The 23,644-nt window shown below is 45.9% G+C and overlaps 1 protein-coding gene across 3 annotated transcripts in view; it reads left to right on the top strand.

Moving 5' to 3' along the window:
- Positions 1 to 6,502: 6,502 nt before the first annotated feature.
- The window catches only part of LOC138491102 (probable cation-transporting ATPase 13A4), a 995,403-nt gene continuing 978,261 nt past the window's right edge, over positions 6,503 to 23,644 (top strand). For 2 of the 3 annotated variants that reach the window (XM_069617423.1, XM_069617421.1), the window contains exon 1: positions 6,503 to 6,709. In XM_069617423.1, the coding sequence (XP_069473524.1) occupies positions 6,644 to 6,709 (66 nt within the window). In that variant the 5' untranslated portion in view covers positions 6,503 to 6,643. The remainder of the gene's footprint in view (positions 6,710 to 23,644) is intronic. The other variant, XM_069617422.1, reaches the window with a different exon arrangement.

The following is a 23,644-nucleotide window of genomic DNA, read 5'->3' as shown; positions in this document are numbered from 1 at the left end:
ACATGTCACATATCTGCAGATGTTGCAGCTGCATGACATGGCACACATCAACAGCTCCCACAGCTGCTTGACATGTCACACATCTGCAGATGCTGCAGCTGCTTCACATGTCACACATCCACAGCTGCTTCAGCTCCTTTACATGTCACACATCCAGAGCTGCTGCAGCTGCTTCACATGTCACATGTCACACATCCACAGCTGCTGCACCTGCTTCAATTGTCACACATCCGCAGCTGCTGCAGCTGCATCACATGGCACGCATCTGCTGCTTCTACAGCTGCTTCACATGTCACACATCCACAGCTGCTGCAGCTTCTTCACATGTCACACATCCACAGCTGCTGGAGATGCTTCACATGCCATACATCCACAGCTACAGCACTTGCTTCACATGTTACACATGCACAGCTGCTGCGGCTGCTTCACATGTCACACATCCACAGCTGCTGGAGCTGCTTCACATGTCACACATCCGCAGATGTTGCAACTGTTTCACATGTCACACATCAACAGCTGATGCAGCTGCTTCACATTTCACTCAACCGCAGCTGCTGCAGCTGCTTCACATTTCACACATCCACAGCTGCTGCAGCTGCTTCACATGTCACACATCCACAGCTGCTTCAGCTTCTTCACATGTCACACATTCACAGCTGCTGGAGCTCCTTCACATGTCATACATCCACAGCTGCAGCACCTGCTTCACATGTCACATGTCACACATACACAGCTGCTGCACCTGCTTCGCATGTCACACATCCACATCTGCTGCACCTGCTTCACATGTTACACATCCACAGCTGCTGCAGCTGCTTCACATGTCACACATCCACAGCTGCTGCAGCTGCCTCTTCACATGTCACATGTCACACATCCACAGCTGCTGCACCTGCGTCACATGGCACACATCCACAGCTGCTGCAGCTGCTTGACATGTCACACATCTGCAGATGTTGCAGCTGCTTGACATGGCACACATCAACAGCTGCCACAGCTGCTTGACATGTCACACATCCGCAGAGGCTGCAGCTGCATCACATGTCACATATCCACAGCTGCTGCACCTTCTTCACTTGTCACACATCCACAGCTGCTCTAGCTGCTTCACATGTCACACATTACAGCTCTGCAGCTGCTTCACAGGTCATATGTCACACATCCACAGCTGCTGCAGCTGCTTCACATTTCACACATCTGCAGAGGCTGCAGCTGCTTCACATTTCACACATCCACAGCTGCTGCACCTGCTTCACATGTCACAAATCCACAGCTGCTGCAGCTGCTTCACATGTCATACATCCGCAGCTGCTGCAGCTGCTTCACATGTCACTCAACTGCAGCTGCTGCAGCTGCTTCACATTTCACACATCCACAGCTGCTGAACCTGCTTCACATGTCACACATCCACAGCTGCTGCAGCTGCTTCATATGCCACGCATCCACAGCAGCTGCAGCTGCTTCACATGTCACAATCCACATCTGCTGCAGCTGCTTCACATGTCACATGTCACACATACACCGCTGCTGCACCTGCTTCGCATGTCACACATTCACAGCTGCTGCACCTGCTTCGCATGTTACACATCCACAGCTGCTGCAGCTGCTTCACATGTCACACATCCACAGCTTCTGCAGCTGCCTCTTCACATGTCACATGTCACATGTCACACATCCACAGCTGCTGCACCTGCGTCACATGTCACACATCCACAGCTGCTGCAGCTGCTTGACATGTCACACATCTGCAGAGGCTGCAGCTGCATCACATGTCACATATCCACAGCTGCTGCACCTGCTTCACATGTCACACATCCACAGCTGCTGCAACTGATTCACATGTCACACATCCACAGCTTCTGTAGCTGCTTCACATGTCACACATCCACAGCTGCTGCACCTGCTTCACATGTCACACATCCACAGCTGCTGCAGCTGCTTCATATGTCACACATCCACATCAGCTGCAGCTGCTTCACATATCACAATCCACATCTGCTGCAGCTGCTTCACATGTCACATGTCACACATACACAGCTGCTGCACCTGCTTCACATGTCACACATCCACAGCTGTTGCACCTGCTTCACATGTCACACATCCAAATATGCTGCAGCTGCTTCACGGCACTCAACGGTAGCTGCTGCAGCTGCTTCACATGTCACACATCCACAGCAGCTGCAGCTGATTCACATGTCACACATCCACAGCTGCTGCATTTCCTTCACATGTCACACATCCACAGCATCTGCAGCTGCTTCATATGTCACACATCCACAGCAGCTGCAGCTGCTTCACATGTCACAATCCACATCTGCTGCAGCTGCTTCACATGTCACATGTCACACATACACAGCTGCTGCACCTGCTTCACATGTCACACATCCACAGCTGATGCAGCTGCTTCACATGTCACACATCTGCAGCTGCTGCATCTGCTTCACATGTCACACATCCACAGCTGCTGCAGCTGCTTCACATATAACATATCCACAGCTGCTGCATCTGCTTCACATGTTACTTGTCACACATCCACAGCTGCTGCACCAGCTTCACATGTGACACATCCACAGCTGCTGCAGCTGCTTCACATGTCACACATCTGCAGCTTCTGCAGCTGTTTCACATGCCACGTATCACACATCCACAGCTGCTGCACCTGCTTCTCATGTCACACATCCACATCTGCTGCAGCTGCTTCACATGTCACACATCCACAGCTGCTGCAGCTGCTTCACATGTCACACATCGACAGCTGCTGCAGCTGCTTCACATCACATGTCACACATCCACAGCTGTTGCATCTGCTTCACATGTCACACATCCACAGCTGCTGCAGCTGCTTCACATTTCACACATCCACATCTGCTCCAGCTGCTTCACATGTCACATGTCACACATCCACAGCTGCTGCACCTACTTCACATGTCACACATCCAGAGCTGCTGCACCTGCTTCACATGTCACACATCCACAGCTGCTGCAGATTCTTCACATGTCACAAGTCACACATTCACAGCTGCTGCACCTGCTTCACATGTCACACATCCACATCTGCTTCAGCTTCTTCACATGTCACACATCTGCAGCTGTTGCAGCTGCTTCACATATCAAACATCCACAGCTGCTGCAGCTGCTTCACATTTCACACATCCACAGCTGCTGCACCTACTTCACATGTCACACATCCAAAGCTGCTGCACCTGCTTCACATGTCACACATCCACAGCTGCTGCAGCTTCTTCACATGTCACAAGTCACACATTCACAGCTGCTGCACCTGCTTCACATGTCACACATCCGCAGCTGCTGCAGCTGCTTCACATGTCACACATCCACAGCTGCTGCAGCTAATTAACATGTACTTGTAAGCATCACTACTGCTCCTAGTATTTCATCAGTAACACAGGCCATTCTAATCGGGAGCCTTATGTGTGCATTGGTGGAACTATGCCTTCTTTCCACCAATAACACAAATTATTCGTACTTACATAAGGGACACCCCAACAGCTAACTACACAATTGAATGCAAGAAAATGCACCTGGATTGCAAGACAGGTGATATAGAGATATGATATCACTCCCTCAGCCTGGGGCGCGTTTGTCCACAGTCGCGCTCTCTGTATGTTGCTGCTGGGAAGCCATGCGGACCCCAAGACGTACCAATTCAGACAGGTAATCTCCTAGTAATAGTTATGGCTTTTGCTTCTTGTGGGTCTTCATGGCTCAACAAAAAAATCCTACAAAATATATAATGCTCACTTGATCGTGACAAAGCAAGTGAGGTACTTTCCTGTGACGTCTTTGAGAAGCCAAGTAGTTTATCGTGCTGCATAAGCTGTTTTATTGATGTTGGGGTTGCTGGACATAACGTTAGACACACAGCCTAATGTTCATGTAAGTGGCTGGATCAAGGTCTTGTTGGGAGGAGGAGAGTGACAGTTAGATGGGAGTGGCAGTCAGATGGGAGTGGCATTTTAATAGGGATTGTTCGGTAAGCCCCTCCCAGAGACTTGCTCCTTTTCCTATATCTTTATTGTTCTTTGTGCACATGGGTGGTCTAGCTCAAAGGAATCTGGAACTGATGCTATAGTAGTAAGAGAGTTGTTGATTGGAGTGTCTGTGTACACAGTTGCTATGTTTAGTGCCTAGCTGATACTTTTCACTGCCCAGCATCCCTGCAGAAACACTATCCTATCATTGCCCGGCATGCCTGCAGAAACACTATCCCATTACTGCCCAGCATGCCTGCAGAAACACTATACCATTACTGCCCAGCATGCCTGCAGTAACACTATGCCATCACTGCCCAGTATAACTGCAGAAACACTACCCCATCACTGTGCAGCATGCTTGCAGAAACTCTTTACCATTGCTGCGCAGCATGCCTCCAGTAACACTATGCATTACTGTCCAGCATGACTGCAGAAACACTAACCCATTGGTGCCCAGTATGCCTGCAGAAACTCTATCCAATCACTGTGCAGCATGCCTACAGAAACACTATTCCATCACTGCCCAACATGCCTGCAGAAACACAAAACCATCACTGCCCAGCATGCCTGCGGTAACGCTATGCCATCACTGCCCAGCATAACTGCACAAACACTACCCCATCACTTTCCAGAATGCCTGCAGAAACACTATACCATCACTGTGCTGCATGCCTGCAGTCACCCTATGCCAACACTGTCCAGCATGACTGCAGAAACCCTATCCCATCACTGCCCAGCATGCCTGCAGAAACACCATCCCATCACTGCACAGCATGCCCGCAGAAACACTATCCCATCTCTGCCCAGCATACCTGCAGAAACACTATCCCATCACTGTTCAGCATGCCTGCAGAAACTCTATCCCATCGCTGCCCGGCATGCCTGCAGAAACACTATCCATCACTGTTCAGCATGCCTGCAGAAACACTATCCCATCACTACCCAGCATGCCTGCAGAAACACTATCCCATCACTACCCAGCATGCTTGCAGAAACACTATCCCATCACTGCCCAGCATGCATGCAAAAACACTATCCCATCACTGCCCAGCATGCCTGCAGAAACACTATACCATTGCTGCACAGCATGCCAGCAGAAACACTATCCCATCGCGTCCCAGAATGCCTGCAGAAACACTATCCCATCGCTGTCCAGCATGCCTGCTGAAACACTATCTCATCGCTGCCCAGCATGCCAGCAGAAACACTATCCCATCGCTGCCCAACATGCCTGCAGAAACACTATCCCATCACTGCCCATCATGCCTGCAGAAATACTATCCCATCGCTGCCCAGCATGGCTGCAGAAACACTATCCCATCACTGCCCAGCATGCCTGCAGAAACTCTATCCCATCGCTGCCCGGCATGCCCGCAGAAACACTATCCCATCACTGTTCAGCATGCCTGCAGAAACACTATCCCATCACAGCCCAGCATGCCTGCAGAAACACTATCCCATCACTGCCTAGCATGCTTGCAGAAACACTATCCCATCACTGCCCAGCATGCATGCAAAAACACTATCCCATCACTGCCCAGCATGCCTGCAGAAACACGATCCCATCGCTGTCCAGCATGTCTGCAGAAACACTATCCCATCGCTGCCCAGCATGCCTGCAGAAACACAATGCCATCGCTGCCCAGCATGCCAGCAGAAACACTATCCCATCGCTGCCCAACATGCCTGCAGAAACACTATCCCATCACTGCCCAGCATGCCTGCAGAAACACTATCCCATCGCTGCCCAGCATGGCTGCAGAAACACTATCCCATCACTGCCCAGCATGCCTGCAGAAACACTATCCCATCGCTGCCCAGCATGGCTGCAGAAACACTATCCCATCACTGCCCAGCATGCCTGCAGAAACACTATCCCATCGCTGCCCAGCATGCCTGCAGAAACACTATCCCATCGCTGCCCAACATGCTTGCAGAAACACTATCCCATCACTGCCCAGCATGTCTGCAGAAACACTATCCCATCGCTGCCCAGCATGCCTGCAGAAACACTATCCCATCACTCCCCAGCATGCCTGCAGAAACACTATCCCATCACTACCCAGCATGCCTGCTGAAACACCATGACATGTTCCTCTGCTGAACAAAGGGTCGCAGAGATTGGTTTTTCGGCCTGGGGGTTGGGGCAAGGGCTTCAAAATCCCCAGTGCCATGCTCTAATGGCAAGGGGAGCGGCTGGGCATGTGATGGCAATGCCTAGAAAATGCTGCAACTGGCCATGTGACACCAATGCTAGTCATATGTTGTGGGTGCCTAGGCATATCATGTCAATATGTGACAGATCTCTAGCCATGTGATCGCTATGTATGCCAACATATTGCCTGCAAGTGGAGAGTGCACAGTTCTCCAAACGCTGTTAGTTTTCTTGCCAGAGTAGGAGTTAAGTGGAGGAATGGAGCAAAGTTCATACTGTTTATGGCACTATCCCAGGCAGCGTTTGGCTCATTGCCCCCAGGGGCACAGTCCCTCCAGCCCTCTGAGCAGTCTCCTGCATCGAGCAGAGCTGGTTATTCAGGAGGTGTGCCTGTGGTGGGGGCGGAGGCGTTCATAGACCACACGTTCCCCTGATCAGAGGATATTCTGCAGCACTCCAGCGCTGGGGGAGAAGGAACGCTGAGGGCTGTGCCATGGGGAAACAGAGGAAAAGGACAGACAGCCACGCACTGCTCAACCAGGGCCAAGAGAATGAGATGGTGAGTGGGGCTGCCACCCAGAGACTGCCATGTGTCCTTCTCATATGCTTGAAAATCTTCTGAAGGGGGCAGAGGGTGTGTGGGGGCTCAGGGGGTCCTGTTGCGTGTCTGTCTTCTGGCAACCCACTTGCTTTGCTCGAGACGTTGTTAACAAAGGATCCTGCAAACTAATAAGCTTTTTTTCATGTACAGTGTCCAGAGCTGTCCTTACACATTCCAAAAGAAATCAAAGTTCGCCCTGCTGGCTCCGGCAGGAAGGGGTAATGCCAGCTACAAGCCGCTTAATCTGCAGGGCATTATAGACAGAGAGAACAAGCGGTGCCCGTGTGCCCTCTTACTAGCAAGAGCCACATCAGTTCAGACGCGTGTCTATAGATGCTCTGTGCCAGCCAATGGCTGCCCGCTCCTACTGCTCGAGTGATTAGGAGAGTCTTGCATCATTGTGGGATTAGACATATGCCAAGAGAACAATGATATTAATAATAACGATAACAGTGATACACCCAAGAATGATGAGGGATGAAGGAATTGGGGGGATGTGTTTTGTGGGTGAGGCTGGAGGAGGGACAGTCGGTGCATGGATGATAGTGGCCCACGATAAGCAGGGGGTGACTGAGGTCATTTTATGATAACAGGAGGGACAGAAGCAGCTTCCTGGCGGGTTCACGAGGATCACATGATGCCCGATAACTCACCCCCAGCAGGTGGATTACTAAAGCTGGCACAGTCACCCTTAAATGCCCTGCTCACAGACAGCTGCTCCAGCCGACTTCAGTAATTGCTGCTCGAACTTTTCCAAATCTGATGACATATTTCTAAGTTTACAGACACTCACTCACCTGTGATAGGCACGTGATCTGGCCCTTGCAATACATTGATATACAATGAGGGATTCGTGTTTCCGGGGATTGTGTTTTGTAAATTCCAGTGTTTACTGAGACAAATAACGAACACACTAGCCTATTTTGCAGTATTTTATTCTGGCTGCGAAAAGTGCATTTACATCGCAAATTGCACGTGGCGCAAATGTTGGCTAATTCATAACACTGTTAAAAAAAAGGCCACTTGCAACAGGATTCACTCAAGAAAGATTCCAGGACTGAATTGGCGGGGGCAGGGGGTGTGTGCCCCCAGGGCACCAGATCTGCATATGGAGGAGCGGCACCAGTGTTGCAATTCCAGTGACAGTCGCCACATGGTGCAAGCGGATTCCCAAAGCAAGCACGTGTATTTCTGCAGCATTCTGCCAGTCTTGCGACACAGGCAAACCAGCAGAGACAAGAGATCATGTTTAAAACATGTTTCCCCGAATGGGATGCACTTTTTCCACTTACAGGAACCGATAAATAAAAAAGCTTTTTAACTTTTCACATCTGGAGTCTGTTTTGTACTTCTTGGGACTTTTGCCCGTCCTGTTTGGGAATCTGATGCATTTGTGATTGAAAATGTTATTTTATGTGGCATTTGTATAACGCTATATCATTGGTATGACCTCAAAGCGCTTGTGGGTTGAACGCCCCTGGGGCTGTAGTCCAGGTCAGTTGAGAGAGTGATGTGTTATAGGGTGCTTGGGTGCACTCATTATGTGTGCAGCTGATGTGATTGCCTGATGGTAGCTGCAGCCTAGCATTAGGGGTGGTGGTATTGAGATCAGTTGAACGTGCGCAGTCAGGAGGTTGGTCTCCAAGACTGAATTTTGGCTGCGTTAGGCCTGTGTAGGACGGTTATGTGCGCAGCTAGGCTGATGTTTTGTGAGGTATAGCTATGTTCTAGCAGGATGTTGGGGTCTTCGTGGGGTATTGTTCGTATGTGAGCAGCTAGGCCGAAATTGATCGAGGTTTGTAGCTGCGCTCTATTGTGTGTTGGTGTAGAGTAGAGTGAGCATAGTGATAGCAGAGGCGAGTGTCTGGAGTGAGGTTTTATTCTTACAAGTCCACTGTTCTGGGTTTCATTACGTGTTTTTGCGGTTAGTGCGTTCAGAGTGGCTTAATTAGTGACTTAATAGTCGCATTGAGTGGTGTCACTGCTCAGTATTTCATTGATCATTTGTCTGCAGGTTGTAGGGTCTTCACAGCCTTCGAAGGTCTTAAGCGGCATTATGGAAAGAGGCAGGTCTTTAGAGCTTTGAGGAAGGTCATGTGGGGGGGTGAGATCCACAGAGTTGGGGCCAAGTTTGAGAATACGGATCCTAAAATCCTGGCAGAATTGGAGGATGGAAGGAGTTTGGCGACAGAGTTTTGGGCTCTTTGTAGTTTGTTAAGTTGGTATGCCAGTGCTCCCAGGTATAAGGAGTTGGAATAGTCCAGTCTCGAGATAACTATAAACATAAAATCGGCGAGTCTGTTGGGATAAGTGAGGTAAGGGAAAACGCGTCTAAGGAGTTTGAGGTGGTAGTGGCAGGATTTTAATACATTAATGATATTACTGGAGAGGGTTAGGCCTGAGTCCATAGAGCTGCCGAGGGTTTTGACTATTTTGGAAGGAGGGGGCAGGGGCCAAGGGAGGGGGGGCCAAGGAAGCGGTTGCCGTAGAAGGGCAGTATTGCTGCACAACATGATTTCAGTTTCATCGGGGTTCAAAAGGAGGTGGTTGCTTGTCATCCATCGGTCAATATCACTGAGACAAGCTTCAAGGTCGGGATGTGGGTTGGTGCTTGTTTTGGGAATTTTTAGGATGATTTGAGTATCATCGGTGCAGTTGTAGCAGGTGAGGTTGCACGGGCAGATGATTCCTGGTAGAGTGGTCAGATAGAGGTAAAAAAGGAGAGCAGACAGGCAGGCAACTTGGGGTACTCAAAGTAGATGAAGAGTGTGGTAGATGCAAGTTGCACGTGCCACATGAGTGATTCTTTGTCAATCTGTATGACTGTGCAGTTGGTGGGTGGTCGCATGCACGATGCCACAACTTTCTCCCACAAATACAATTTGTTGTTAATCGGGCCATGTGTTTACCCATGTTTCTACATTTCTAACTCCCACAATTGTCGCCAAACTGTTGCTGTTTTTCCAGTGATTTCAAAAAATGTTACTTTTATTGCAGCAGCCATCCTACACAAATACTATTCTAAGGATTTATTTGAATGGGGGCCTGGGCATACAAGCACACACCACACACCACAGAAACACACATGCTCTTACCCTGAGACTTCACTGACCTTTCCAGCTCCTCTTCTAAAATTCGGCTACACTGCTGCAAACACGTGCACCTCACATCTCCGTCATCACATTACCCACAGTAGGGTTTATGTCTAATTATTAAACATGTTCTAATGATGTTAGAGTGAGTGTTGTGAAAAATTAAATGAGACCAACCTCAGGGTGCATTATGTGTTTAGTCATTCACAAATGCAACTCTTTTATCACAGACACATTTGCCAAATGCTGTGGTCACCCTTATGTTCCCAAAATGCACTTTGATTTCACGTGTAATGATTTTATTACGACTACAATATATATATTGGAACTGATCATTAGGAATAAACATTGCACAATATATAAAAAAAAGGTTACGATTTTAGTACAGTACAATATGATCCTTTTTAAAGAGGTTCTTTAAATTAGAACAACCTCTTTTTTGACTCTAAACATGTTTTTCCTTCTTGAAAAGAGTTGCTCTAAGAAATAAAAACAATGTTCTCTTTCTACTGTTAAATCGGCTGGCACTATTTGGGTGGTAGTGCTTGTGAATCTACACGAAGAATTATTAACAGAACATGGAAAAAACAAACGCTGCCTTTTCCTCTGGCCCTATCCAATGTTTATCAGAAATTCAGTGACAACCCCCCCCCACCCCCAACAACTCTGCGTACAGACAATATACGCTCAATTCCTACAGGACACATGTGATGATGTGTTATGTGTCCAGGTTCAGGGCAAGTCCAAATTTCAAGTGTTCACGGTCGCAGTTGCTCCCATCCTAATTTTAACTATGAAATAATACAGTAACCACCTTCAAAATGCCGATTTGTTCTCTTTGGTTGCAGTGACTTTAGCAAATAGGAATCAAACATTCTGTAAGGTGCCATGTATGAAAGAGATCAACAAGTCTTGAGTTAGTCTGGCTAAGGTGGTACCTACACCCCTCTATACCTTCCTGGGGCACTCTCCACCGTATACACAAAGTCCCCAGTGTATACTGTACAATAGTCACCACTAATGTCTCTGTCTTCTCTAACTCTTGTGGGCAACTTGGGTGCTTTATGAACTACTAAGAGAGCCCAGGATATTAAGTCATACGATGTTTCCCATCCTTGTCAAAGCATCTTTTTAGTAGCTTCTTCAGGGTTTGTTTGAATCGTTCTACCCACCCATTCGCCTAGGAATGATAGATGTAAGTATGCATGGTTTTGACGTACATAAATTCCCTCATCTCTCCCGTGAGCCTTTTCTAGCTAGCTTCCTACAAGAATTTCTGAGGGATTCTCCAACTTTGTCTAATGGCCGACCCCAAAAGTTCATTTCTCACTCTCTCCTTCTCTCACTCTTTCTTTCTCTCTTTCTGTCACTTTCCCCTTCTCTATGTACCTTCTCTCTCTGCCCTCATCAATCTTCCTAGTCGCCCCTCTTTTCTAACTCCACTCTCCCCTCCGGCCTCGTCTCAAACCCCATTCTCTATCTTTCGCCACTTCTCGCCCTGCATCCTCTCCTCTGTCTCTAATGTCTTCTCACACTCTCTTTCTCTTTCTCCCCTTTCTAACACCTCAATCCTTGAATACTGTAGATCTCAAAACCCTGTCTACTCCCTTTGTGTCCTGATCTTACCACACTCTCTTCGCCTATCATCTCCAACTACCTCCCTTCATATTCTCTCCACCCTCACCCCCTTCAGACTCTCTTTCACTCAGTCGCCTACAATCACCTTCACTGTCACTCCAACTCCCTATGCTTTCTCTCCTCTCTCTCTCCCTCTGTCTCTCTCTTTCACTCACCTTTCACACCCTTCACAGAGCTACACTCAATGGCTACCACTCTGTCTCTCACAATAGCATAGATGCACTCTCTCACATCACCACCACAGTCTACTCAGCAGTTTGATCCACGTCCCCTCTCACCAATCTGCTCTCTTGGTCCACCACCTTTCTTCCTGGCCTCACCCGAACACCTTTCACGTATATCTAGATCGCTAGGGCTTTTATAGGCCAGCAATCCCTGCTCTGCCTCTCCTCCTGGCTCCCATTGGACCCTCCAGCCCCTCGCTAATAAGTCAGTGGTTCTCTCTATTTCATGCAGGGGCATAGGCTCTATTTGGGAAGTACCTAAATGTTCTGGTTAGTCCCATCCCTTTTCGGGCTGTGATGTTCTCTCCGATGCAGCTTTTCTGAGTTCTCGCTGATCTTTATGTTCCTTCAACAGGTCTTTTTCTTCACTGGTTGCTCAGCGCTTGGTTGATGCCTTCGGGCCATAGTTACTGCTTCAAAAAAGCTATTATATTAAATTAGATTGGATGATGCAAGAGTGAGATGGACAGTTTTTATTGGCCGGAAATCTCCCCTAAAAGAAGCTGTGTTCTTTGGTCCTGATGAAGGCAGAGGTTTTGTGAAAACATATTGACTTCACAGCCGAAAATCGAGTTGGCCTTTACCAAGTGATCCATATATTGAAACATACATTTGCCATTCATGAACTGGCATGACCGAGCAGTAGATTTTTTCACCATGGGTTTGGGAGGTTTTTGGTTCCCCTATTTGGCCTTGAGCCAGAGCCAGACAGGAATAGCCAATGTAATTTTCTGTGTTCTACAATGTTCTTCAATATTTTTGCTTTGTATTTTTATCCTCTCAACATGTATGTAGGATTGTCTGGGTATGACTGAGGCATGGTTTGTGTCGGTAGGGATAAGGTTTTGCATTTTAGCGTTAGTATGAAAAATGTTTGCTTTTCTCATTATTTTTTCATGTGGTGAAACTTTTTGATGAACATTCACAGCTTTTGCATTAAATTAATCTTTCTACATCTAGCTTGTAGCCTATGCATTAATGAGCGGAATGGTGATGCATGGGACCCTGTTCTGGGCACAATATGGTGGCTGTATGGGCAAGGCTAGATGCCATTGAGCAATCGCAGGCATCGCTTGAGGCATTGGCAGTCCAGCAGTTTGAACATATGCAGGCCATGTGTGACGCCTTCAGGGGTATAGCCTCTTGATGTCCCGTTCCCTCGGCCAGGCCACCGCTACACCTCCTACACCTTCGTCTGACTCACACTCTGATACAGCCCTTTCCATCCTTCATCTCTCAATCTCTAATACTCTGGATATCCTTGCCCCTGTCATGAGGATCCGTTTGAAACCTGCATCCAAGTGCAACTCTTGGTACAATTTCGACATGGCCACCCTTAAGCGCAAGTGTTGGGTGGCTGAGAGGAAATGAGGGCATCAGGCTCATCCTCTGACAAACTGGCCTGCCGCCTGCTCCAAAGGCACTACAGACTCTCTATCCTTCCTAGGAAGTGAGCCTACATCCAAGCCAGCATCTCTGCAGCCTCTAACAACTCAGCCAAACGTTTTCAAAATCTGCAAGGAGCTGGCCAATCCTGCTGCAGTCTCTGCCTCTTCTGTTCCCTCCCAGGACCTTTGCATGGCTCTGACATCTCAGTTCACCACTAAAACTCAGGACATCTTTTCCACTCTCTCCTCCTCCTCTTCCTCTCTGTCCACCACTCCGGGCCCCTCTCTGGCCGTACCTCCTCTACCTTTCTCCTGCTTCTTCCTGTTCACTCCCGACAATGTTTCTAGACAGGTCCAATCTATGGAAGTCTCGTTAAAGCAGGTGCTCCCCTGATCCTCTAGAACCTTTAAGGGCCACATCGACACCCTCGCTCCATCCTTGACTGATTTCTGCATTCACTCTTTCACCACTGGAACCTTCCCTTCTCCCCTTAAGCACTCCCTTGTGCACCATCTCCTTGAGAAGCCCTCAGCCGATACTTCCACTCTGGCAAACTACCGCCCAATCTCCATCACTGCCCTCCTGGGCAAACTCCTGGAAAAGCTGGCCATCTCCCAGCTTAATCTACATACTGAATCTTTTGTTTGTCTCCATGACTACCAGTCTGGCTTCAGAGCAGCCAGAAGCATGGAAACTACTCTCCTGAACACCTGTGAAGACTTTCTCTACGACCTTGACTTTAACCTTCCTTCTGTCCTCATTCTCCTTGATCTATCCTCTGCTTTCGACACGGTCAACCATGCCATCCTGCTCAATCATCTCTGTGACAACCTGGGTATCTCTGGTCAGGCCCTAGCCTGGTTGACCTCCTTTCTCTCAGATCGACCCTCCCAGGTCCAACTGGGGTCCTTCCTGTCTTGTATCTCTCTCTCTAAATGTGGTGTTCGCGAGGGGTCTAATTTCTCTCCCAGCCTCGTTAATCACTGCCTGGCACCTCTGGCCAACCGCCTCTCTACCTTCTGCTCTACCTTTCAGTGTTATGCAGATGTCACCCAGCTCTCCTTCAGGCTCGCCTCAGCATCTTCTGCTCCTTCTCTCATACCTGACTGTCTGTCCACAATTCAGGAATGGCGTGCCTCCAAAGATGCCTTAATGCCAGTAAGACTGAGATCCTCCTCACTGGGACACCTGCTCTTGCCTTCCTTCTCTCACTCTGGCCACCCACCCTGGGCCCTCTACCCGCAGCTTCCTGTGATGCTAAGAACCTTGGGGTCATCCTAAACTCCACTCTCTCCTTCTCTCCTCACATCTTTGACATCTCTAAGAAGGCACACTATCGGCTGCACCGCCTCAGCGGTATTCTTCCTTTTCTCACTTTCCCCCAGAAGCTAATTGTCTCTAGAGCCCTGGTTCTCTCTAGGCTGGACTACTGCAACAGCCTCTTTCTAAATCTTCCTGCCTCTACTCTTCGCCCTCTACAACTAATCCAGAACAGGACTGCAAGACATATCCTTGGCCTCAAGCCCAGGGATCGTATGCCTCCAGGACTGAAATCTCTCCACTGGCTCCCAGTGGCTGCAAGGATCAAGATCAAGACACTCAGCATCATCCACAAGGCTTTCTGGGGCCGGGGACCACACTACATCCAACTTTCTCTTCTTAAGCATCTTCCTTCTCTAGCCCTGCACTCATCCACCTCCAACTCTCTGAGGTTCAGACGCTACTCCAAGCAGAGAGTGGGAGGAATATCTCTGTCTTCGACTGGGGCCTCCATCTGGAACAGCCTCCCAAGACCTTCCTTTTTGCTTCTGCTTTCTTTCTCCCTCTTCCTTGCCGATGCCCCTGTCTGCTGCTCAAACTGGTCACTTGTCCACCCACTGAAATTACGGGCCCAGGCTCCTGCATGTCCAGTTGCCCTTGCACGTCCTCCAAGCCCCCAACCACTTAGGGACTGTATCTGCAACCCTACAGTCCCCTGACTCCTTGCACTTGTGAGCCACTTCCTGGCAACACTTATGTGTTCCTTTGCACTATTCCCTACTCCCCCTCTGGCACTTCTTCCACTAACCCCCCCCCACATGCACAATCTGAATGACACAAGGCCTAGTAAGATTGTTGTTTGGTCCTCCTTCTGTCTTCCCTTCCTTGTCTACTCGCACCTAGAAACACTTGTGTACAGGCGCATTATAAATGACTTATCATATCATACCATGGCCAGTTGGCCAGCCAATGGGAGAACAGACAGAGGGCATGTCGGCTTTGCTGAGTTCCTCAATGCCTGCATGCTGCTAACACTGCAGAATATCCGGGGCCAAGGGTAAGAGTCCTCCACCTCTGTTACACCCACAAATGGCTCACAACCCAGCACACCAAGATGCAGCTCAGAGCACCACCTGATTCCCAAGGTGCAGCAGCATGTTTCCATGCCCAAGAGGCACCGGAAGCAACTGCCAACTGTTTGATACTGCAGGGGTGTTTTGGGGGATGGTGTTTTATGAGGCTTTTTGGGAATGGGAGGTGTTTTTGGGATGGTGTTTTGAGAGGGTTTTTTGGGAGCAGGAGGTGTTTTGGGGATGGGGTTTTGAGAGGGTTTTTGGGGAGTTGGAGGTGATTTGGTGGTCTATTTTGTGAGGGTTTTTGGAGAGGGTTTATAGGGAGCGGGAGATGTTTTTGGGATGGTGTTTTGAGAGGTTTTTTTGGGAGCAGGAGGTGATTTGGGGGTCTGTTTTGGGAGGGTTTTTTGGGAGCGTAGTTTGACATTTGCACATTAAATAGTTGTTCACTTAAACCAATGCTAGTATATTGCTTATTGTTTGCAAGTGTTTAAATAATAACGTGACTTAATGGAGTGGTGCATTGCAATTGCATGTCTATTGGCCTGAGAAGAAATTGTCAATCAGTACTTGCCGAACCAGATGCCCATTCCTACCCTCTTCTTTCTCACTGCATGGCAGCACAGCACTCACAGGTAGTGAGTCTGCGAGCCCTCCTTTCTGTCCTCATCAGGGAGCAGGGGAGCATTCACCCTGAGGCAAATGTTGTGCAGCATGGCACAGACAAGGACAATTTGTCTGACCATCTCTGGCCTGTACATTAGGGTCCCTCCAGACTGGTGTAGGCACCGTAAACAAGCCTTCAACAAGGCAAAGATCTGCTCTATGCATAGCCTGGTCGGGACATGTACCTCTTTGTAGGCCAGCTCCTGTGGTGTCTGTGGATTCGTCCCAGGTGTAATCAGCCATGTTAGCTTGGGGTATTCAGAGTCACCAGTAAGGCAAAGGTCATATGTGTCAGTCACAGAGCATTGTGGATGTGTTGCCCATTACAACGGCATTTTGATAGTCTGTGCATGCATTTCACAAGTATCGTCCCACAACATTATTTACCATGCCATTACTTGCATATGGAGTCATTCACTCTGGGATACATTTGCTCCGTCATGGAACATCATGCACAAAGGTCATGGCCAGCACTCGTCACTTAAGGCCAGGAGGATAGCTCAGGGGCAACGCGTTTCTCTTGGAAGCCAGACCACGCATAGCAACACAGGTTCGAATCCCAGTCTCGCACTTAGAAACTGGTCTCCGTTATTAAGCGGTTATAAAAGAACAATTATAAAAATGATTATAAGAAAAGGTCTGTGATTGCATGTCATTGTGACTGTGTTGGGCCTGTGCTTTGCTCCCTGTCATATGACCTGATGGGAGCTTAGTTGTACTTTGTCCGCTTCTAGACCATTATGACTGCACATCCATGGTCACCTGAGTACAAAGTGTCACTGTCCTTTGTTGCAGTGTTGAAGAGTGTTCTTACATTATGTGCAATGTTGCATTGTGGTTCATGTAGTACAATGTGTGTATTTCTAGCCACATGTGTGTAGTCTAGTGCAGCTATTACATTGGGCATGTGTGCTACATAGATTCGTGCCTTGATGGAATTCTCCTGTATTCTCCTGTGCTGGGAGACATGGCGCAGGAGTTTTTCCAGCGCCCACACGAGAATATTTGAAAATGTGGGCTGGGGCATGCCGTGCAGCATGCCCACTGTGTGCTGCAAGGTGCCCGTTGCAAGAAATGCAGCATCAAGACAAGTTTCAGTACTGGGGGTCAGGCTGTACTGATGTTGATGCTCTCAATGTGACCATGGATCGGGGTGAGCAGCTCAGCGATTGGTCTCCCTGTTCAGAAGGTAAAGGGTAATTAGCTGGTTATCAATCAGGGTCCAGGGTAAGGGCCTGACCTGGGGTATGGGCGCTTACAATACATGGCGGCTCCTCCTCCACGTCCTGCTCGTCTCCTCTGCGTCCTGCTCTTCCAGTCTCTCCAGCTCAATGTGGAGCTGGAGCAGCTGCACGTCCATGTTCACAGAAGCCAGTGGCAAAATGATGGTGTTGGAAAGTGTGTTGGGGGAAGATGTGGGCCTTATGTACCCTTCCTGAGTGGATATGGAGCGCCTGTGGCTTCGGTTACATCACCTGTATGCATTTACCTCCACCTCTAAGGTGGAGGTATGTAAATGTGGGGTGGACAACCCCTGTCAGGAAGCAAAGAGGACAGGCCAGGGGATTTCCAATGCCCAAAAAAATGGAAGAGTCCAACAATTTAACAAAGTCCTGTTTTATTTAAAAACTTTATAAAACAGGGACAGCAACAAACATTATGACAATCTGTGAGCTCTCAAGTAACTCCAAGCTTAACAGTACCTTAAAAATGGGTATGACATCACAATTGATATTTTATCCTAGAAAACCTAAGGTGGGCAGGGATTGTTTAGGGGAATGAACTAGATATTTTTTTTTTTTTATTTATTTTAAAGTGCTTTTGGTTAATTAAAACCTTATACACTACAGAATGTTTACATTAACCATACATAGTTACATATTTCACATAGAAAAACATTAGCCAACACATTTAATAATTAATTCTTATTTACAAACTAGATTCTAAAAACACATTTACAAAATACATCCCATTACACGCTTCCAAATATAAAAGGCTGCCCCAATAAAAACCTTAATTTCTCCGTCATATATAACTGACCAAAATTGGTCTGATTCAATTCTTTGCATGTCCCCTACTAAATTTGAATACCCTTTAGTATAGTATTCTTTTAAGTTTGGGCAGAGAGTTAAAATATGTCTTACTGTCTCCACCTCGATATTACAGTATCTACACAATCTTTCTGCACGAGGAGTTTTTGTTCTTGCCCCGATAATTTCATTACACGGGAGAATATTCAGCCGTAATTGTAGTATGAATCTTCTCATAGCTTTATTTCCCGTGTTAAGCAGATATTGTCTTGGTGTAGCAGGCTTGAGGCCTTGGAGAGCATAAGAGGAATATCTAGACTTTTTGTATAAATAGGACTGGTTTTCGCATAAATCCCAGATAAAGGCCTTATCTTTAAGGCTTTTCTTGATGTACATAATGTTATCTTTTCCCATATGTACATTATATCCTAGGACTTCAAGAAAAGTTAATACTATTTTTTGTAAACTTAAAAAGTAGGGATTCTTAAATCTGCCTTCACTTTTATTTTTACCTATAAGGTTGAGCATGTTACCTTCATCCCCATCCCCCAATATTATTCTTAAATAAAGTTTGCAACATTCTATTTTCCATAGGGTCGAGAGGGATATTAGCCCCAATTCGCAACTTATCGCTTGTATTGGTACCGAATTTGGGAGTCCTAAAGCTGGTCTCCAAATCTTCCCTTCAAGTAGATGTAACTTACTCAGATATTTGCTTTCTACAGTTTCCAATCCATACATAATTCCAGGAATAATACAACTTTTATATATCTCGAGTAGACCTTCGACAGAGTGACCTCCTTTACTGGTGATATATTTTCTTATAACTTTCCATTTCTTTACTATTTTTAAACTTACCGCCTCTTGGAAGAAATGTATGCAGGGATTGCTCAGAATAGGCATCCCCAAATAAGGGTAGGCCTCCACTACCTCCAGTTTAATCAAGTTTATCTGCCACCTAGAAATAAGCCTTTTCTTTTCAAGCCTGGTGGCTCCAAATACCATAACCTTAGTTTTGTTTATATTGATACTTAGGTTATTCTTTTCGGAGTACAATAGTAGTCCATTCAACATTCTTTGCAACCCTACTGGAGTTTTATCCAAGAGGACGGTATCATCCGCATACATCAGGCCACAAATGGGTTTTCCCGCTACTATTGGTGGAAAGTTATTTATAGTCGAAAAACTTTCCCACATATCTGAGACATACAAATTGTATAGTATGGGAGATGTCACACATCCCTGCTTTAGACCGGTGTTAGTGGCGATCTCTGGAGATATCATCCCTCCTTTGCCCAAACAGATGGAGACAGTGGTTTCCCTATACATTTCCCTCAGAAAGTGCAAAATTTTGGGACATATATTTTTCTCACTTAGTTTCTTCCACAGAAGCCCCCTATTAACACTATCAAAGGCTTTCGAATAGTCTACAAAGCACACATATAGTTTTTCCCCCTTATCCTTTGACCCTGCTATAATGTAATTCAGCATTGTTAGGTTATCAGTGGTACTGTACCCTTTCCGAAATCCAGTTTGAAGAGTAGATAGCAGTCCCTTTTCCTCTATCCAAATGTTTAACCTCTCCACTAAAAGGGAGCAGAAGATCTTACAACTGCTGTCTGCCATGGCCAGCAATCTATAGTTATCAGGCAGTTTTCTATCTCCCTTTTTAAAAATAGGGACCACTATGGCTTTCCTCCAGCTATCTGGTATGCGGCCTGTCTCCCATATACCAGTAAACAGCTGGAGCAAAATTACTGCCCATTTCTTAGGATTTTGTTTTATGACAGCATTTGCAAGGCCATCCGGGCCTGGGGCACGTGAGGATTTCATTTTAGAGATCACTTTCAAAATATCTAGTATACCAAAGGGGATACTATCTTGGTCATATGAGTTTATCCCATTGAGATTAGCAGACATGTCACTAGTCTTAAAGTAGAGGTCAGTAATGTATTGCTTACATGCATCTTGGCTCACATTAGTATTTTCCCTACTATCCTCATCCATCAGGAACTGTCTATATAGATACCAAAATTTTTTTGAATCATGGGTTTTACATATCTTGTATAAACACCTCCAATTAGCATTGCTGGTGTTATACTTATAATCCTTGATCCAATTTTTGTAATGAGTCTTAATGTTTTTAATTCTCTTACTTCTCTCTTCTTCATCCAAGTCACATGTCTGCTTAAGTTTGCGAATCTCACCCAGCATTTCTTTTTTTCTATCATAGATCATTTGATCATATTTGTGGGAGTGATTTTTACCCCTTATATTTTTCACAATTACCTTGCTGTTTAGCCTCCGAATTATACCCAACAAATTAGTTATTGGATTGAGACCATTCAATGCAATATCCTGCCCCTCAAAGGGCATCCGATCAAACAGCTCATTAAAGATGATTAGATTTTTATCCGACCATGTGATCCTATTTCCGGATGCTGAAAATTGTATGTCCATCTCTTTACTCACTTCCCAACATTTACTTTCCGAGCCCTTAGTAAATGTGCCCCTAATGGGTGTATGGTCACTCAGAGTGGTAGCAATATGTTCAAAGGAGATTGTTGATAGGCTTAATTGTTTACTTACAAACATATAGTCTAGCCTATAGCCTACCTTCCCATTTGTCCAAGTTGCCCCCTCACCTGGACCTAAGTGAGGTTGTAAGTATTCTAGGTCCCAGCTGGTCATAAGGTTCATCCACCGACAACCCTGCCTAATCTGTGTATTTAAACCCGCCATCAGGTTACCCTCTTGAGTTTCCAATGATGCTATAATGGCTGTTTCCTCCCACAATTCTTTGCATCTGTTCATCTCCTTTACAGCGGAGTCACAGTGGGCATTAAAATCTCCCACTATACAAATATCAGACTCAGGGGAATCCCGGATCCAACTTTCAATAGTGTGGTTTATATGTTCCCCAATCTCTTGTATATCTTCCCGCCCTGGTTGAGAATATATATTAATAAGAAGGAAACTACCTAATTGATTTCCCCTGTCTATAATTGCACACATAACATTAGGTAGATTCCCATACTTCTCATACTGTTTAAATGATAAGTGATTTTTTACCCCAATACATAGTCCTCCATAAGGCCTGCCTTTTTCACCTTTGCGGGCAGCTTTATTCCAAATACTATATCCATCTAGTAAAATTTCCCCAGTTACCCAAGTTTCTTGTAAGGCAAAGATGTCACTCTCCATCAACATTTGTATGCCTTCCTTGTGTAGGAGGGATTTGAAACCTCTACTATTCCAAGACAGAAGGTTAAAAGTATTATTATATGCCTTATCTCAATTTTGGATTATAGTATTTGCCTCCTGGGAGTTAGCTTGTACGTTTTTATTTCTTAATTCCATATTAATAGAAGTAACTCCCACCCCTTCCGTGTATTTGTCATTCCAATCATTATGAATAGCAGAATGGCATATCACAATTTCATAGTTATTGCCCCATATTCCATCAGAGTATTCTCTTACGAGTTCCACAAAGACCGCAGATCTAAATTGGACAATAACCCAATTTTTCCAGCTTCCATATTCAGGTAGGATAATGGTTTCAATATCCCCTGAGTTAATATTTTGCAGCTGCGGAATATGTGATAGTTTGTTAAGTAACCAGGCCCGGTTAAGAAAAGGGCTTTCATCTGTCGGGGATTTTTCTATGATTTTAATACTTTTCCCCACTATAAGTAGGGGTTCTTCATTTGTTCCCACACTATTTACCCTACTTGTTTTTTGCTTACTGTGCATGGCCAGTCGTTCCATCTCTTTGATATAAATTTCCTTCTCCCTTTTAGTAAGGGGCCCAATATTACTATTATATGGAATTTCAACATATTTAAAGTTATTTTCAGTGGATACCGTGTCCTCTATTTCACTTTCCTCAATGATATCGCCCTTCCCCTTTAGCCAATTTTCTAGACCCTTGCTTTTAATTGCCACTTTTTTCCTTTCATCCAGCTTCTTTTGATGTTCCATGATTTCATAGTGGTTCCCTACTTCTACACATTCCGAGTCTAATGGGGCGGTGTTAGCAAGAGACATGGAATTTCTTTTCACAGTTTTATTCACTTTGGTCTTGGCCATCACCATCCTTTTACGAGGTGCTTTCTTATTTTTCCTATTTCGCCTAGTGCGCCTCTTGGAGCCTTGAGCTACCCTTATTTCTATCTCACTCACACTATTATTAATCTCTTCAACCAGATTTTCCCTAGAGTTGAGTTGTTCCATATGGGAAGTATGAGTCTGTGTCATAATATTCTCATTTTCTTTTTCAGCCACCATAACCAACTCACTCAGATCTCCTATGACCTGATTAGGCTCCGTGGTATGTCTTTTCTCCTTGTTAAAGTCATTGCCACAGTAATCCTCTATCATAATCCCAAGTGATCTAGTATTATCAATGTTCTGTAGTACCAATGATTTTATATCACTATGTTCTTTAAGCAATTTGGTACAGATGGTCAAAAGAACATCCATCATAGTAGTTAGGGCGTCTAATTTCTCACCTGATTTCAGTGAGTTTTCACACCCCCTACTTCTATTACTTTTATCCTCGATTTCCGAGTAGTTTCTCCTAGAGTTAAATGACTCATCACACGAATGAGAGTCCTCTTCTCCTTGAGCAAATTTATTCAAGTCTGGGGAAGCTGACAAATTGGATCCAATTTTGTTATTCATATCGGTGTCTTCAACCACAGAAATTTCCAAATTAGTACATGTTCCCATAGATTGTCGCCTAAAGTTATGTACTAATGTCAATAGTGAATTATTATCTATCATAGAGCTATTAGTGGGAGGTGGTAGAGATTGTATTTTGTCAGATACCATTACTTTTTCCTTAATAGTTAGAAAACTGAGTATTTTAGGTTGATCTAATACACCTTTACCATCACCAATAGTTCCATTCTTACCACCCTTCTTAGATTTTTCCCCATTACCAGGCTTCTGAGTGGCTAGTTTGGTATTTGGTGTAGGTATGTTATTCTTCCTCTTTTTAGAGCCTGTACTTGGGGCCATATTAGTATGACACCGAGTAATAGGTATGTACAAATGTAATATAAATAGAAATAGAGAGAGTTAGTAATAATATATGTTAATTTATCCTTAAGGAGTCACGTCTCCATAAAATCCAACAAGTAAAAAATTAGATCAGTCCTACTATAACGAAGACTTAAGTATACCTATACCCAACATGCAATACGTCTATTAATAATAAACAAATAAAACTGGGGAGAGGAAAGATCCTCCGCAATAATGGGCAGCCGATACCATCAATTGATAAGTAAACAATTAAAAAGTGAGTGTTAGCAATCAAATACACCTTTTGGTTCATGAGTTAAAACACATAACATATTAGAAAATGCCTAAATAGTCGTTTGGGAAATAATAGATTCAGTCCAAATCAATGTGGTGTCAAACTGTTAATGAAAAGAACCCACCCGGTAAGGGAACGCCCGACAGCTTGAGGAGCGGCCTTAGTCCGACTCTCCCCCCCACCAGGTGGTGAAAATGTATT

Source organism: Ambystoma mexicanum, chromosome 10 (assembly GCF_040938575.1).
Source record: "Ambystoma mexicanum isolate Mex_15411 chromosome 10, UKY_AmexF1_1, whole genome shotgun sequence".
Classification (NCBI taxonomy): Eukaryota; Metazoa; Chordata; class Amphibia; order Caudata; family Ambystomatidae; genus Ambystoma; species Ambystoma mexicanum.
This window is presented reverse-complemented; position numbering and strand designations above follow the sequence as displayed.